Source organism: Carcharhinus amblyrhynchos, chromosome 3 (genome assembly GCF_965287045.1).
Source record: "Carcharhinus amblyrhynchos chromosome 3, sCarAmb.v2.hapA, whole genome shotgun sequence".
Lineage (NCBI taxonomy): Eukaryota > Metazoa > Chordata > Chondrichthyes > Carcharhiniformes > Carcharhinidae > Carcharhinus > Carcharhinus amblyrhynchos.
In genome coordinates this window covers 131,550,790-131,568,980 of record NC_137326.1, presented here as the reverse complement: position 1 = coordinate 131,568,980, position 18,191 = coordinate 131,550,790, and the positions used below count along the sequence as shown (strand labels likewise).

At 45.7% G+C, this 18,191-nt stretch overlaps 1 protein-coding gene across 11 annotated transcripts in view; it reads right to left on the bottom strand.

The window, feature by feature from the left end:
- Positions 1–18,191, bottom strand: part of LOC145341133 (muscleblind-like protein 1) — a 233,676-nt gene that overhangs the window by 65,617 nt on the left and 149,868 nt on the right. For 6 of the 11 annotated variants that reach the window (XM_080186009.1, XM_080186011.1, XM_080186012.1 and 3 more), the window contains exon 2: positions 10,359–10,529. In XM_080186009.1, coding sequence (XP_080042135.1) covers positions 10,359–10,529 — 171 coding nt within the window. Of the gene's footprint in view, positions 1–659; positions 714–10,358; positions 10,530–18,191 lie in introns of all 11 variants that reach the window. The other 5 variants (XM_080186015.1, XM_080186017.1, XM_080186007.1 and 2 more) reach the window with 1 other exon arrangement.

The following is an 18,191-nucleotide window of genomic DNA, read 5'->3' as shown; positions in this document are numbered from 1 at the left end:
CTGCTGGGTGCCACTCTCAGTGGTACGACACAAACATTTCCTTTCCCTTTTGACCGTTGAATTTATTTGTTTCTTTTCCCCTGTGCTTTGAACTTTCTCACCGATCTCAACCTGCGCGTTACAAATCCTGGGGTGTTCCTTTTTTTGAGGAGGAGTGTTGGGGGGTAGTGTTCTTGCAAACACCTCGCGTATCAGTTTCTCCTTGTGGCTGCACAGCCGATTCGGAGGGTTGGTTGAGAACGGCGGGAAGCTGTCCAACAGATTAGGTGGAGGCCTGAGGTCTAACTGACCGAGAAAGCAGTGTGCCCAATACAAAGAGTGCCTCACTTCCAGCAAGTTTCCACCAACCCCAACTGCAGCATTGCCTCAAAACCAATCTGTGGCTGCACAAGAAATTTATGGAGGGAGCTCAGAGCAGTAGACAAAATACATCCAACTTTTGATTTTCCAACTGGTAAACATAGCTTCAGTGGATGGCTGGAGGGTGGGATGGAACAGGGACAAAGCACGAAAGAAAGAATAACTTGTACTTTTTTCACCACCTGACATCTCAAAGTGCTTTGTCACCAGAGGAGTATTTTAGTAGTGTCGTCAGTGTTTTGGTGATGTAAGAGATTCTGCAGGACTCGCACCTTCTGAGTAAAGAAACGTCTCCTCACCTCAATATTAATTGGCTGACCTCTTAGCTGTAAGCTCTCCAGCCATCTTGGCGTCTGTGTTCCATGAAAGGAAAAGAGAAACTTGATTTAAAATCTTTCATATTCCAGAGTCTTCCCAAAGGGCAGGAGGCAGCAGCAGAGGGTATAGAGAGAGGCTATAGAGCAATGGGGAGCAACCTACGGCCTGTGGCTCATCAGGGTCCAGAGTGTGGCCCATGAGACATTTTGTTGACCATTACCCAGGTGCAGGGTTATCACATCCCACTGATTTCCATCTGAGTAGTTTTTTATCTACTAGTGTGCTTGAGTTTTTTGAAGGGGTAACCAAGAAGGTACATGAGGGCAGGGCAATCAACATTGTCTACATGGTCTTTAGCAAGGCTTTTGACAAGGTACCGCATGGTAGGTCATTGCATAAGGCTAAATCTCACAGGATCCATAACAGGGTAGCCAATTGGATACCAAATTGGCTAGATGACAGAAGGGTGGTTGTACAGGATTGCTTCTCAAACTGGAGGCCTGTGACCAGTGGTGTGTCTCAGGGATTGGTCTGGATCCACAGTTATTTGTTATTTATACTAATGATTTGGATGAGAATTTAGTAGTCATGATTAGTGAGTTTGCAGATGACACCAAGTTTGGTGGCACACTGGACAGTGAAGAAGGTTACCTCCGATTGCAATGGGACCTTGATCAATTGGGCAATGGGCTGATGAATGGCAGATGGAGTTTATTTTAGATAAATGTGAGGTGATGCGTTTTGGTAGATCGAACCAGGGCAGGATCTAATCAATGGTAAGGCATTGAGAAGAGTTATAGAACAAAGAGATCTAGGGATACAGGTTCATTGCTCCTTGAAAGTGGAGTCGCAGGTAGACAGAGTGGTGAAGAACACATTCAGCATGCTTGGTTTCATTGGTCAGAACATTGAATACAGGAGTTGGGATGTCTTGTTGAAGTTGTACAAAACATTGATAAGGTCACACTTGGAATACTGTGTACAGTTCTGGTCACCCCATTATAGAAATTATATTATTAAACTCAAAAGAATGCAGAAAAGACTTACTAGGATGCTACCGGGGCTTGGTGGTTTGAGTTATAGGAAGAGGCTGGATAGGTTGGGACTTTTTTCCCTGGAGCATAGAAGGTTTAAGGGGGAATCTTATAGAGATCTATAAAATGGTGAGGGGCATAGATCAGGTAACTAGTAAACATCTTTTCCCAATGGTAGGGGAGTCTAAAACTAAAGGCATAACTTTAAGGTGAGAGGGAAAAGATACAAAAGTACCCAGAGGGTCAGTTTTTTCACACAGAGGGTGGTCAGTGTCTGGAATAAGCTATCAGAGGTAATAGCAGACGTGGGTACAATTTTCTCTTTTAAAAAGCATTTAGACAATTACATGGGTAAGATGGGTGTAGAGGGATATGGGCCAAACGCAGGCAATTGGGACTAGCTTAATGGTAAAAACTGGGTGGCATGGACAAGTTGGGCTGAAGGGCCTGTTTCCATGCTGTAAATCTCTATGACTCTATAAGTGATTTGCATGTAAAGCAAGGGCAAGCAAAGTAGATGTGTGCTGATTGCTCACAACATTGAGTGTGAGAGGCGTGCCAGAGTGTAAGTATTTCTCCTGTTTTTACCATTTGAAGTTGATGATAGTTCTATTATTACATAAATAATTAAGCATTTTCTATAACTCATTATGAAATATTTTGCATGTATTAAATGTACTTGATCTTATTCATGGGGTCATGGTTACTGAACAAGCTTAATTTCAATTTTGTGGCCCACTGAGATGAAAGAGGCCCACTCATGCCATCCACTCACTAGCCTAACTTACCCATCACTGGCACAGAGCGATTGCTCCCTCCCTAACAGCAGTATGGGTGTACCTACACCACATGGACTGCAGTGGTAGAAGAAGGTGGCACATCAATGCTTTCTCAAGGACAATGAGAGATTAGGACATAGAAACATGGCAAATGTAAGAACAGAAGTAGGTCGTTCGGCCCTTCGAGTCTGCTCTACCATTCATTATGATCATGGTTGATCATTCAACTCAATAGATTGATCCAACCACAATAAATGCAGTCCTAGCCAGTGACGCTCACATCCCATGAGCGAATGATAAAAACAATCTTTGAACAATTATGGGTTATTGTTCATCTCATAATAAACAAAAGCCAATAGTCCTTCACCCACAACTTGAGGAACTGATTCGATTCCTAATGTTGACTTGGCTTTCAGTGTTAGCCATTCCGTTCCAGCAATGGCTCAGTGTGTTTACACAGTGAATGATGAAGGAATTTGCACTGATATTGAGTCATTCACAACCTCAAGATCAAAGGCCTGGATATATTTTATCTTTTCCAGTGAGTTAACTAAAATTAATTCCCTGGGATTAACAGGATGAAAATCAGACAGCATACCCAGTCTTGATCACTACACACTTACACTTACCAGAAAGACACAAGAGTGGATGTCCTTTAAAAATAGACATCAACTTGGTCATAAAATAATCAAATCCTTACAGTGCAGAAGAGGCCATTTGGCCTGTTAAGTCTGCACTGACTGCCTGACAGAATATCTTACCCAGACTCTCTCTCCCACATATTTACCTTGGCTAATCCCCCTCACTTATTCATCTTTACAGTGTGTGGGGAAAACCACACCGACACAGGGAGAACATGCAGACTCCACACAGACAGTCACCCAAGGCTGGAATTGAAATTAGGTCCCTGGAATTGTGAGGCAGCAGTGCTAACCACTTTGTCACCATGCCCCCATACTGCTGGTGCTTTGATATACTGTCAGTAGTCTCAAGGTAATGACTGCTGACAAGGGATCCTTTCCCAGCAGGGGTCAACGCCTACAGATGGGAACAGCACCTCCCACTTTTATTACACTTGTAACGTAGTAAAACAGCCCAAGTCACTTCACAGGAAGGTTATCGGATAACATTCAGCATCAAGGCACAGGAAGCGATGTTAGGACAGGTGACCAAAATGCTGGCCAAAGAGGTAGGTTTGAAGGAACATCTTCGAGGATTGAGGTGGAGAGGCTGAGGAAGAAAATTCCAGAACTCAGGACCCAGGCAGCTGAGAGTACAACTGGCAGTGGTAGATCAGAAGAAACCGGGAGACAGATGAGAGAGAGATGGAGTCTTGGGAAGGTTGTAGGGATAGAAGGAGCTGCATAGATCAGGGTGGGGGGGGGGGGAGGGGGCGGTGAGGCCAAAGATGGATTTGAAAACCAGAAGGGGAAAAAAATCAGTTGAGAAATGGGGGAAATCAGGCCACCTCTCAATAATTTTGGGAGTTTGTGTGGTCAGGCGATGCTCCATCATTGGACAAGCAAAAAGAAGGAACCAAGCAGAGAAACCAATTCTAACCTAACCTGCCATTCAACTCACAGAAACAAAGATAGGTTAATTAAGCTGAAAATAAGGTCATAGACAGTCTCTTTGACCATTTGGAACCACGAGCTTTTGGAGCACTGCCTCTTCATCAGATGACTCACCTGATGAAGGAGAAGCACTCTGAAAGCTCGTGATTTCAAATAAACTTGTTGGACTTTAGCCTGGTGTTGTGTGACTACTTACTTTATCTCACATGATCGTATGGCTCCCTCAACCAGTATGATTTTCCACAATTCTAAAACAATACCAATATTCTGGCCTAACCTTCGCAATTTAATTATTATATGTCGCCAATGATATGCTTTTACCCCAAATCTAAATTTTCCTGTGCAAAAGAGAACTTAGAGCTGAACATCACTAGCCTTAGGGAACCGATGAGACTAACAGGCAACTTGATCCCAATAGAAACTTAAGACTGGTGAAAGGTGAAACTGACTTTACAGCACTGTGCATGGAGCGTGAGTTCAGATCAGGGATTGCTCTGGCATTCTTTACCATGGGATCATAGAAGGAGGCCATTCGGCCCATTGAGCCTGCACTGACGATTCCACCAAGCCTATTCCCATAACCCCACACACTTACCCTATTAATCACCCTGACACTAGGGGGCAATTTTAGCATGGTCAGTGAGTATAACTTGCACATCTTTGAAACCAGAGCGTGCGGAGGAAACCCATGCAGACACGGGGAGAATGTGCAGTCTCCACACAGTCACCTGAGGCCAGAATTGAACCTGGGTCCTTGGCTCTGTGAAGCAGCAGGGCTAACCACTGTGCCACCGTGCTACCCTTGTATGATGGAATACCTTCCCCTTGTCTGGTGCCAGCTCCAACCACACTCAATAAATGCTTCGTACCATCTGGGACAAAGCAGCTTTCTTGACTGGCACCCCATCCAGCTCCTTCAAAGTTCACTCCATCTACCACTTAACCCTCTCCACCACTGACACACGGTGGCAGCAGAGAGTACTACCTAGAACACGCGCCGCAGCAACTCACCCAGCCTGCTTCCACAGCACCTTCTAAACCCGTGACCTCTACCATCCCGCAGGACAAGGGCAGCAACTGCCTGAGAGCACTCAGCTCCCCCTCCCGGTCACTTGCCATCCTGACTTGGAAATACATTGCTGTTCCTTCACTATCACTGGGTATCTTAGAACTCCCTCCCTAACAGCACGGTGGGCACACCTACACCAGAGGAACTGCAGTGGTACAAGAAAGGGGCTCACCACCACTACCTTCTCAAGGGCAATTAGGGATGAGGGATAAATGCTGGGCCTGGACAGAGATGTCCATGAACCAGTACATTTTAAAACATTCTCTCCCGTCCTCTGGATGGTGTTTTTCACTGAAACTAATGAGGTGGTCCTGATCACACTGCTGTTTGTGGGAGTTTGCTGTGTGCAGATTGCCCGCAATGTTTCTTACATTACAGCAGGGACTGCAACTGAAAAGTAGCTCATTAGCTGTGAGGCGCTTTGGGACATTGTGTGAGGTTGTTTGTAAGAGCAAGCACATTCTCTTTTTACTACTGGCAAATCAAGAATGATCCTGCCATTCTATTCTAAAGAGCTGGTGACAATTGCTGGAAGTCGGCTTCAAGCCAAGAGCTGTAACGGCGCTCCTGACAGGCTCTGGTGAAAACTCCTTCAGAAAGGACATGACTCATGTCCCTTTGGATGGCTTTCCAATTTCTCGAGGTTCCTGACTCAATTCCTGGAGTTTCCCAGTGATGATTTAGATAATTAAACATATCTGAATGAGCACATAGTTCAGGGTGACTAAAGGTGCAGATTTAGGTTGGCTGTACTTCCAGGTGGTCAGTTTACCTGAAGTCAATTCAGCAGTGGCAGTTTTGAAAGTAAAGTTTATAGTTTAGTTTATTTTATTAATGTCACAAGTAGGTTTACATTAATACTGCAATGAAGTTCGTGTGAAAATCCTCCAGTCGTCACATTCCGGCGCCTGTTGCGTACTTTGAGGGAAAATTGAGCATGGCTAACGTGCCTAATCAACACGTCTTTCAGACTGTGAGAGGAAACTGGAGCACCCGGAGGAAACCCACACAGACATGGGAAGAATGTGCAGTCTCCACACAGACAGTGACCCAAGCCGACAATCGAACTCGGGTCCCTGGGCTCCATCATCATAGAATCATAGAACCCTACAGCGCAGAAAGAGGCCCTTCGGCCCATTGCGTCTGTACTGACCAAAATCCCACCCAGGCCCTAACCCCATATCCCTCACCTAAGCATCCTAGGGGCAACTTTAGCATGGCCGTCATGGCTTCTTGTTTGACTCGGTGCTCCACCGTTGGAGCACTGTGTAATTCCAGGATTGATGCAGCATTTTGCATGTGTCCGTTCAGCCATCTTATGCGATGGGTCAAAGTGACTCTTGGACGCGGGGCCAATGATCAATGGCGTGACATCACGGCACAGGAATGTTGCTCTTGGGTTTAAAAATGAAGCTTCACCAGATCCGCTTTTTTTAGATCCACTTTCTAATCGGCTTCTGAAACGTGCTTTCCTGTCGGGGGCCGGCCAGCTTTGCTGATTCTATCTGACAATAACGCCAGGTTTATTTGGCAGCTGACTGATAGCTTCTGGCTCCATTCCTGCATCTGCAGGAAGCGGCATGCTCAGGAGCCTCCTTCCTCTGACACAGTGGCAAATCCCAGCTCCATTCCTTAAAACCTACTCATCTCCCTCCTGAGGGTTCCACTTCATTAAAAACGATCACAAAAACAACTTGTACAAATATCTCGCCTTCAACGTTGTAAAATAGCCAAGGTGTTTTGCAGGATGGTCATCAGACAGAATTTCACAGTAAGCCGCTGGGCGGCATGGTGGCACAGGGGTTAGCACAGCTGTCACACAGCACCAGGGACCTGAATTCCTGGCTTGGGTCACTGTCTGTATGGAGTTTGCACAATCCCCCCATGCCTGTTAGGGTTTCGTCCAGGCGCTCTGGTTTCCTCCCACAGTCTAAAGATGCGCAGGTTAGGTTGATTGGCCATGTTAAATTAACCCTGGTATCAGGGGGTTTGTCTTTCTCATTCACCTGATGAAGAGGGGAACCTCGAAAGCTTGTGAGGTTACTATCAAATAAATCGGTTGGACTCAAACCCGGTGTTGTCAGACTTCTTACTACCAGGGGGATTAACAAGGTAAATATGAGGGGTTACAGAAATAGGACCTGGGTGGGATTGTGGTCAGTGCAGACTCGATGGGCTGAATGGCCTCCTTCTGCACTGTAGGAATTCAATGGATTCTATGATAAAGGGCAGCTAGTACAGCTTGGGCACAGAGATCATTGTTAAGGGTTGGCACGGTGGTTAGCACTGCTGCCTCACAGCCTCAGGGACCCGGGTTCAATTCCTGGCTTGGGTCACTGTCTGTCTGGATTTTGCACATTCTGGGGGTGGGTTTCCCCCAGTTTCCTCCCACAGTCCAAAAGATATGCCGGTTAGGTGCACTGGCCATGCTAACTGCTCCCTCTGTGTACCCGAACAGGTGCCGGAGTGTGGTAACTCAGGGATTTTCACAGTAACTTCATTACAGTGTTAATGTAAGCCTAACTGTGTCACTCAAATGAAATTTGTCTGTGTGAAATTTGCGCATTCTCCCCATGTCTGGGTGGGTTTCCTTTGGGTGCTCCAGTTTCCTCCCACACTCCAAAGATGGGCAGATTAGATGAATTGGCCATGATAAATTGCCCCTGAATGTCCAAAGATGTGTAGGTTAGATGGATTAGCCATGATAAATGAGTGGGGTAGCAAGGGCAAGAGTCTGAGTAAGAGAGTCGGATGGGCCGGATGGCCTTTTCCTGCACTGTTGGGATTCTATGGAGGTAGAGTCTTAGGGGGAGATGGAGAGGTGAAGAGACTGCGGGAGGGATTTCAAGCAGCCTGACCTGTGAATGTTGCAATGATAAAAATCGGGAATATATGAGAGGCCAATATTGGTGGAGCAGGGATGTGTAGTTGCAATTATACAGGGCCTTGGTGAGGCCATACCTAGAGTCATGTGTGCAATTTTGGTCTCCTTTTCGAAGGGAGGATGTTCTTGCTCTCGAGGGAGTGCAGTGAAGGTTTACCAGGCTGATTCCGGGGATGGTGGGACTGATGTATGAGGAGAGACTGATTAGATTAGGATTGTTTTCGCTGGAGTTCAGATGAATGAGGGGGAATCTCATAGAGACTTAAAAAATTCTAACAGGACTGGACAAGGTAGATGCAGGGAGGATGTTCCCGATGGTGGGGAGTCGAGACCAAGTGTCACAGTCTGGGGATTCAGGGTAGACCACTTAGGAAGGGGATATGGACACATTTCTTCAGCCAAAGAGTGGTGAGCTTGTGGAATTCATTACCACAGGGAGCAGTTGATGCCAAAACATTGAATGTAGTCCAGAGGCAGCTAGATATAGCACTTGGGGTGAATGGGATCAAAGGTTATGGGAGAAAGCAGAATTAGGCTATTGAGTTGGATGATTAGCCATGATCACGGTGAATGGTGGAGCAAGTTCGAAGGGCCTAATGACTTTCTCCTGCTCCTCTCTTCTACGTTTCTATGTTTCCATAGGTGGCAGTGTGTGCTGTGAGGGGGATGCTGAGAGACTCCAGGGTGACTTGGACAGTTGACTGAGTGGGCAAATACTTGGCAAATGCAATATAGTGTGGGTAAATGTGAGGTTATCCACTTTGATGGCAAAAATGGGAAGGAAGATTATTATCTGAATGGTGGCAGTTTAGGAAAAGGGGAAGTGCAATGTGATCTGGATGTCATGGTGGAACAGTCACTGAAGGTTGGCAAAGCAGGTACAGCAGGCGGTGAGGAAAGCTAATGGCCTTCATAGCAAGAGGATTGGAGTAGAGATGTCTTGCTGCAGTTATGATGTGGGTATGCCGGCGTTGGACTGGCGTAAACACAGTAAAAAAAGTCTGACAACACCAGGTTTTAGTCCAACCTATTTATTTGATAATATACTCACAAGCTTTCGAGGGGACTGCTCTGTCTGAGGCCAGAACTCTCCATTCACCTGATGAAGAGGCAGTCCCCTCGAAAGCTTGTGAGTATATTATCAAATAAATAGGTTGGACTAAAACCTGGTGTTGTCAGACTTTTTTTACTGTGTTGCTGCAGTTATCCAGGGTCTTGGTGAGGCAACATCTTGGTTATTGTGTGCAGTTTTGATCTGCTAATCTGAAGAAGGACATTTTTGGAATTGAGGGAATCCAGCAAAGGTTCACCAGAACTGATTTGTAGAATGGCAGGACTGACATATGAAAAAAGATTGGATCAACTGGACTTTTACTCACTGGAATTTAGATGAATGAGAGGGGATTTCATAGGAACATATAAAATCCTGATGGGACTCGACAGGCTACATGCGGGAAAAATGTCCCATGGGTTAGAGACTCAGGTGGAAATCCCAAATCTAGCCAGACTTGGGAATACTGAACGGCAAATGGGGAGCTAAAAAAAACGTGCTGGAATTTTACCACCTTGCCTGCCTGAGCATCGTAAGATCCCATCCGAGGCCAATGGAGAATGTCGTTCTGTGACCCTGGTCCGCCCCCATTCCAGGCAGTGGACTGAGATGGAGAATGGCATACTATGCACAAATAAACCTGTATAACCTAATACTGAAAACAGTCAAAAGCAGGTAAGCTGATTTTTTTTTTCCCTAAACATATTGGGAATAGGAACATAAGAATTAGGAATAGAAGGAGGCAATTCAACCCTTCGAGCCTGCCCCACCATTCAATCAGATCTTAGCTGATCTCTCCCTGGTCTCAAATAAAGTTAGAGTTTATTTATTAGTCACAAGTAGGCTTACATTAACACTGTAATGAAGTTACTGTGAAAATCCCCTGGTCGCCACACTCCAGCATCTGTTCGGGTACACTGAGGGAGAATTTAGCATGGCCAATGCACCTAGGTAAGCATGTCTTTTGGGCTGTGGGTGGAAACAAGAGCACCCAGAAGAGACCCATGCAGATACGGGGAGAATGTGCAGACTCCATACAAACAGTGACTCAAGCTGAGAATTGAACCTGGGTCCCTGGTGCTGTGAGGCAGCAGTGCTAACCACTGTGCACCTCCCTAACCCACCTCCCTACCTGTTCCTCATATCCCTTTAACCCTTTTTTTTGTTATCAGAAATGTATCTATCTCCTTCTTGAAACCATTCAACGATTCAAATATTACTTCAACTTCTTAACAATTTGTAAACAAATAATTCTAATCTAAGTCAACAGGTGATTTGGTCATGCTCACCACAGGTTGGAGGGGGGTTCCAGGCATCATGGCATTGGCTAACTGCATCTGTTGGGCCAGCATGGCCATGTTTTTCTGCTGGATCAGGTTATTGCGCCCATTTATCTCCAGCTGTGTTTTTAAGTGGGGTGGAGGGTGGAGATACTTGCAGTTTTCTCTGGAGCAACGACCCTGAGGAAGATAAGAGAAACACAATTGAATTAAATTGAATTGAATTGGTTTGATTTGTTATTGCTACACGTATGAGTATACAGTGAAAAGTATCGTTTCTTGCACCCTATCCAGATAAAGCATGCCATTCATAGAGAAGGAGAGGAAAGGATGCAGAATGTAGTGTTACAGTCACAGTTAGGGTTGTAGAGAAAGATCAACTTAATACAACGTTCGTCCTTTCAAAAGTCTGATGGCAGCAGGGAAGAAGCTGTTTTTGAGTTGGTTGGTCTGCGCTCTCAGGCTCTTGTATCTTTTTCCTGATGGAAGAAGGTGGAAGAGAGAATGTCCAAGGTGCAGAAGGTTCTTAATTAATATCAGCTTGAAGAGAAAGATTGAAATTAAGGCTGAGCATACTTGAATCCCAAATGCACAGCCGAACCGAGTTACAGCACATAGATTAACATATCCTTTTCAGTGTGTAGAGATGACAAGGCTTGATTTTAAACATCGTCTATATCCCCCGCAGTAGAACAGTGCTTGCAAGAGGCACAAACTAAGTGTAAATAAAGAAATATATACTCTTTATTGTGTAGATCTGAGACTTGTTTCATTTTATTCTCCAGTAAAACGTGGTAATCTTTTTTCTACAAATGCTGCCATCTCCTCCAAATGGTCTTTTTTCGGAATGACCTGAGCATAACACGTTTCTTTAATTGCCATTCCAGATGAAATATCTACCTCAATGCCTTTGTTCATCGCCTGCTTTGCTATCCTCAGAGCTACTGGGAATGCGGAAGAACAGAACGGTGTCTGGCAGGCACAACGTCATTCTGTTCTTACCCATCCAGTGGTCTGATAGTGCATCAGATCAGATGTTGACCAGAACTCTGACAATATTACTGAAACTCTTCCCAGATTTTCTGATTTGTCACCGTACTCACGACCCTTTTTAAACCTGAAGCTTGTGAGATCTAATAGTACTCGTGGTAGTGTACATTATGGAACCATAGAAACACAGAAAAGGTACAGCAAAGAAGGGGGCCATTCAGTCCAACTTATCCATGCCAGCCCAAAAACATCCAGGCGCCCTTTCTCATCCCACCTTCCTGCATAGAAACATGAAAGTTAGGAGCAGGAGGAGGCCATTTGGCCCTTCGAACCTGCTCCACCATTCATTACGATCATGACTGATCATCCCAACTCAATAGCCTCATTCTGCTTTCTCCCCATAACCTTTGATCCCATTTGCCCCAAGTGCTATATCCAGCCACCTTTTGAATACATTCAATGTTTTGGCCTCAACTACTTCCTGTGGTAATGAATTCTACAGGCTCATCACTCTGGGTGAAATTAGTGGGCGGCACGGTAGCACAGTGGTTAGCACGGCTGCTTCACACCTCCAGGGACCCGGGTTCAATTCCCGCTCAGGTCACTGTCTGTGTGGAGTCTGTGTGCACATTCTCCTCATGTCTGCGTGGGTTTTCTCCGGGTGCTCCGGTATCCTCTCACAGTCCAAAGATGTGCGGGTTAGGTTGATTGGCCATGCTAAAAAAATTGTCCCTTAGAGGGTAAGTGTGTAGGGATAGGGCCTGGGTGGGATTGTAGTTGGTGCAGACTTGATGGGTCGAAGGGCCTGTTTCTGCACTGTGGGGTTCTATGATTCTATGACACAAGGAGAACGTACAAATTCCACACAGACAGTGACCCGAGCCGGGAATCGAACCCAGCGCACCCTGGAGCTGTGAAGCAACTGCGCTACCGTGCCGCCCGTTTTACATAAGCAATCGTCACATCTAGGAGATGTTATCACTCCTGTGAATGCAAATGTTCTAATACAGATGCACCCTTTGTCAGGAGTAGGTCACAATCCCTTACAGACAGTGCCATGGGGTCCTTGCCTCTGTAATGAAGTGCTCGCTTGTTGCAACAGAGGGTCATCGCTGGGTGGAGGTTAAACTCAGTCAACTTGTAACAGAGCATTGACTGCTACTAAGAAGGAGAGGGGAATGATTTAATGCCTCTGTGGAAACGGTGGACAAAGGAGCATTGTACAAATACCATCAAAATCTGGTGCGCGAATATTCCTGCAATTTAATTTCAAAACACAGATTTGATGGGGCTCTTTTACTAGTCACCATTTCCAATCTGACTGGGGAACAAGTTCAATAAGAACCTTTTAATAGGATCTAAAATAGGATCAATGGTCCGAGATGACATTGGAATTTTAAGACAGAATAACATTTTTTCAATCTTATATTTCTACTACTGCCTCTGGCAGCTTGTTCCAGACACTCACCACCCTCTGTGTGAAAAAATTTCCCCTCTCACATAAACCTATGCCCTCTAGTTTTAACTCCCTGACCTTTGGGAAAAGATATTGACTATCTAACTGATCTATGCCCCTCATTATTTTGTAGACCTCTATACAATTTGGATAACACCTAGAGTTCAATATTAAATTGAAATGATCTGCAGATTTACTCATAGTCTGAAAGGTCTCGTAGGACCTGATACCCCCCACAAGAACATAAAGATCTGCATTTATACGGCACCTCACTACATCACAAGTGTTTCACAAAGATATGCAGTGTGTTTTGAAGTTAGCCACTGTTGCAACATGGGAAACACAGCAACCATTCTGCACACATTCGAGGGGCAATGTAGTGGTATTGTCATTGGGCTTAGCAAAAAAAAACACAGCAAAATGATAATGAGCTAGACTTTTCAAAGGTGGGGAAGGGGTCGGTATTGGAAGGAAAGTCAGTACCAAACCAGTTGACTTGAAACTTGCCAGGCAACAACGAAACACTCCAGGCAGCCTCAACAAGCTGAGCATTTGGCTACCATTGTCCCCAGACGTGCCATCTTTGAGTAGTGGGCAAATCTGGGGCTCCAACCAGGCCCATGGTGATCAGGGTAGGCACAGGGCTCAGGCTTTTAAAGTGCGGAAGGATAGGAACCCCCCCCGAGGGATGGGGAGGCAAGGGGGAGGGAGTGGTTAGAGTTTGAGGCCAGGTGAGGAGTCGCAAAGAAGGGGAAAAATCTTTAGGAGGGTATGCCCCCAAAGAACGACGTGTCTCCCCTTTCCCTCCCTCTTTTCAACAAAGTTATTGAAAGAAATATTCTTCCCACTCTCCACCTCCCCTACAGTCCAACATTTCAGGATGGATTGAGAGCTGTGAGTGGGAAGTAATTAGCCACTTATGGCCCTCAATAGGCCTGAGGGCGGGTGTGTGGGTGAGCCACTGGGCACCTTACCCACCCCTGTATTATGGAGGCCAGGTTGGTGGGTCGAGGGTTGGTAATGGGCTGGCCACTTGACAGATTTCGCAATGTTCTCCACAACACCATGAACAACACCAGCATCCCCCCCTACCCTGCTCAGCAGAAGGTCACTATAAGATTCAGCCCAGTGCGTTGAGTGATGTTGATTGAGGGACAAGTATTGGCCCAAACACCAGGAGGAACACCCTTGCGCTTCTTCAAAGAAAATGCCATGGAATATTCTCCAGCCATCTGAGAGGGTAGACAGGACCTTGGTTTATTGCCTCATCCAGAAACCAATGCTTTTGACAATGTGGCACTCCCTCAATGCGACGCTGGGAGCATCGAACCTGTGCTTAAATATCCAGATTGGAACTTGATCTCTCAATCTTCATGACTCAGATGTGACAATGTTACAACTCACTCTAAAGCCGAGAGTTATTTCTCATTTACACTGTTGGAGTGTTGCCATGTATTGGCAATTTGAACCTGGAAGCCAATGTCTCCCATCGATAATGGAACAAAATCTCCTGCGGCAGCCCATGACTCGGTGCTCGAGTTCCCCAATATGTTTGAGATTGAATATACCAGATTGTTTGAGCACAGGAAATACAAAGCAATGGGGGAGGTAGGGGCAGGAGGAGGAACCACGCGTTTGTAAATGTGCCATTCCCTACAGCGATGCGCTCCTTACTGGTCAGGAAATCTTTCCTTTTATTTCCAACCCATTTGAATCTTGAAGTTTGATGGAAAAGACTAATCTTAACACTTGGTGTTAAAGCTTAACCAGAACTGCTCTCAATATTCCAAATGCGGCCTAACCAAGGTTTTAAATAACTGCAGTATGATTTCCCAACTCTTGTACTTAATGCCCAGCTGATGAAGGCAAGCATGCCATACGTCATTGTAATTTGACCGGATTAAACTTCATCTGTCATTTCTATGCCCAGGTTCCCAATCTATATATATCTTGTTGTATCCTCTGACAATCCCTGGCACTGTCAGCAACTCTGCCAATCTTCATGTCATCCACAAACTTATTAATCAGATCCCCCTCCCCCCCCATATTTTCCTCCAGATCATTTATAGACACCATAAACAACAGAGGCCCCTGTGTGTTGCCATTTTTAGGGAACTGTTGACCTGCGCTCCCCGATCCATCTGTATCTTAATGTTCCGAAGAGTTCTGTCATTTACAATAGAATTCATACCTAAATTTGATCCTCCAAAATGCACCACCTCACATTTGTCCGGATTAAACTTCATCTGCCATTTCTGTGCTCAAGTCTCCACCTGTCTGTATACTGTTGTATCCTCTGACAATCGCCGGCCCCATCAGCAACCCCACCAATCTTTGTGTCGCCTGCAAACTTACTGATTAGACCTCGCACGTTATCCTCCGGATCGTTTATATGTACTACAAACAACAGCAATCTCAGCATTGATCCTTACGGAACACCGCTGGCTACAAATCTTCTTTCTGAAAAACATCCTTCCACCACTGCTCTCTATCTTCTATAATCAAGCCAGTTCTGTATCCATCCAGCTGTCTGTATAATTTAAACTGTTCAGCAAGGCCACCTGATATCCTTCAATCACACGGATTTTATCAGTGAAAACAGCAATTTGAGTCATTTAGCCAGCGAGTGAGGAATGTGCTTTCACGGGAGTCCCTAATAGCATCAGGCATTGAGCACAATGACCTCACGTTTCCAATCACACGGCTCAGTTCTAGTAATTATAGCACACACGCTTAAGAAAGTGGCGAATTAGTCAGAATGGATAAGCACGCCTGCAACCTGACACTGCAATTCCTTCCCCCAAATCCTCCCTTCCCCAAAAAACAACATGCCATCTAGCTGTTGTTCTCAGCATGTGGGCGACACGGTGGCACAGCGGTTAGCACTGTTGCCTCACAGTGTCAGGGACCCAGGTTCAATTTTGGCCTCGGGTGACTGTCTGCGCGGAGTTTGCACATTCTCCTCGTGTCTGTGTGGGTTTTCTCTGAGTGCTCCAGTTTCCTCCCACACTCCAAAGATGTAGGGTTAAAGTTGATCGGACATGCTAAATTAACTCTATTCCTGTAACGCCACGTATTTACCTTCCTAATGACAGGAGGATTAGGAAGGTAAATGTGTGGGGCTGCAGGAATGGAGCCTGGTTCGGATTGTTGCCGGTGTAGACTCGATGGTCAAATGTCGTCCTTCTGCACTGTAGATTCTGTGATTGCCCAAGGCCTTTTTCCTCCAAGGGTGTGGAAGGTAGATACCTGAGGGGTTATTTTTAATTGAGCTCATCAGTCAAGAATCCCATAGGATCTGGCAGGAAATGCACACAACTGTGTGCTTTATACCCTGTTTGTTAGCTTCAATGGAGGGTATATTTGAGACATGCTGTAGAAACCAGTCAGTGCACAGTTGTTAACACTGCGGCCTCATAGCTCCAGGGTCCAGAGTTCAACACCAGAGTCCACGGTTGCCTTGAGCAACTGTGTGGAGTTTGCACATTCTCCCCGAGTCTGTATGGGTTTCCTCTGGGTGCTCCAGTTTCCTCTCACAGTCCAAAGATGTACAGATTAGGCAGATTGCCCCTTAGTGTCAGGGGTATTGCCCCTTAGTGTCAGGGGGATTAGCAGGATAAATATGTGAGTTGAGGGGAATATGGCCTGGGTGGGATTGTTGTTGGTGCAGGCTTTAAAGGCCAAATGACCTCCATCTGCACTGTAGGGATTCTATGGGTCTATAAGCTGGAGCCCTCTGGCAACACATTTGATTTCATACAGGGGTTTCACTTTTGCTATGAATTCTGGGATAGCCTTGCCTCCATTGCCATCTTCTGTGCTCTCTTACTCTCCACTGTCCTAAAGCAAAAGAAGGCTGGAAATTATCAGCACGTTTATTGACTGTAGTAGCTTGTGCCAGATCTCTGCACATTGGTTAGTCGGTCTGACTATCAAGCGGGGGGCTTCTGTTAAAAGGTGTTACTGAAATGATTGTAGATGGGATGCCTGTCTACAGTCAAAACTGGACAATATGGTTAACAGTTAACAGGTTGTAAATATGTTTTCTGACCGAGATTATCTTGTTCTGGTGAATCATGAAATGGATGGACAGAAAGACAAAGGAGTGGGTGAGGTCCAGAGTAGAAGGAATCAAAAAGGGTTGCAGAGTAAGATAGCCAAGTACAGACACCCATGAAATCATGTAATCCTTACTGTGTAGAAGGAGGCTATTTTGCCCACTGAGTCTGCACTGACCACAATCCCACCCAGGCCCTCTCCCCTTAACCCCATTTATTTACCTTGCTATGGGTACTAACACTATGGGGCAATTTACCATGGCCAATCAACCTAACTGACATCTTTGGACTGGGAAGAAGTTGGAGCACCCGGACTGAACCCACGCAGACACAGGGAGAACATGCAAACTCCACACAGACATTGACCGAGGCCGGAATTGAACCCGGGTCTCTGGCGGTGTGAGGCAGCAGTGCTAACAACTATACCACTGTGCTGCTTAATAGCCAAATAGCCGACTATTCCTCTTATGATAGTTACTAGCGAATCTATTTCCACCATGCTCGCATACATTGTGTTACAGGACAACTCAGCATAGGACAAGAATTCTCCCCATCTCCCCCTCCGATTCTTTTGCCAATTGTCTTGACGCTATGTCTCTCTTGGTTACCAGCCTTCCAGCTAGTGAATTCCCCTACAATTTTGAACACCACTAAATCCTCTCCACCTCCTCCTCATCTCTCCTGCAAGAAGTATAATGTCAGTTTTAACAGTCTTTCCAGATAACAGAAATAAAAGCGAATGTTTTAATGCCAGCCTGACCAATTCAATGAAATATCTTTACAGTAAGTTGGTGTCCATTTTATTTTATTTCTGAAGGTTGCTATTAAATAACTTGCTGCTGATGGCCATACTAATAACCTGCAGTGCTTCTGATGCCAGTCTATTGAAAGACTGGGGGCTCGGGACAATCAATAAGACAGGAAATTTGAATCTTGCATGACCCGCAAGTCGCAAACTGGCATTGGTAAAGTTAGATGCAGAGGTAAGGAAGTTGGAATGTGAAAGTGAGAGGGGTGAGACACAGACACCACATGATGTTTATCCCTCACCCAGCACATCAACAACTTTACGGCAACCAGCCTGGAATGTTCTAAGTAGCCGGTTTAGCCGAGGTTAACCCCTTTCACGCCACAACCTCATTCTAAGGCAAAGACAACAAGGAGTGGTGGGGGTGGGGGTGGGGGGTGCAGAATTTGAAGCTTTGAGTTGGGGCCCTGATGTCAAGTTCAGCTGGGGATTCTGACAATGCACCGTGTCAGGAATATCCCAGTCGTGGCTCTCCCTGGACTGGCGAACTAGCAGCCGTACAGGAAGTACGAATGGGATGCTACACATTG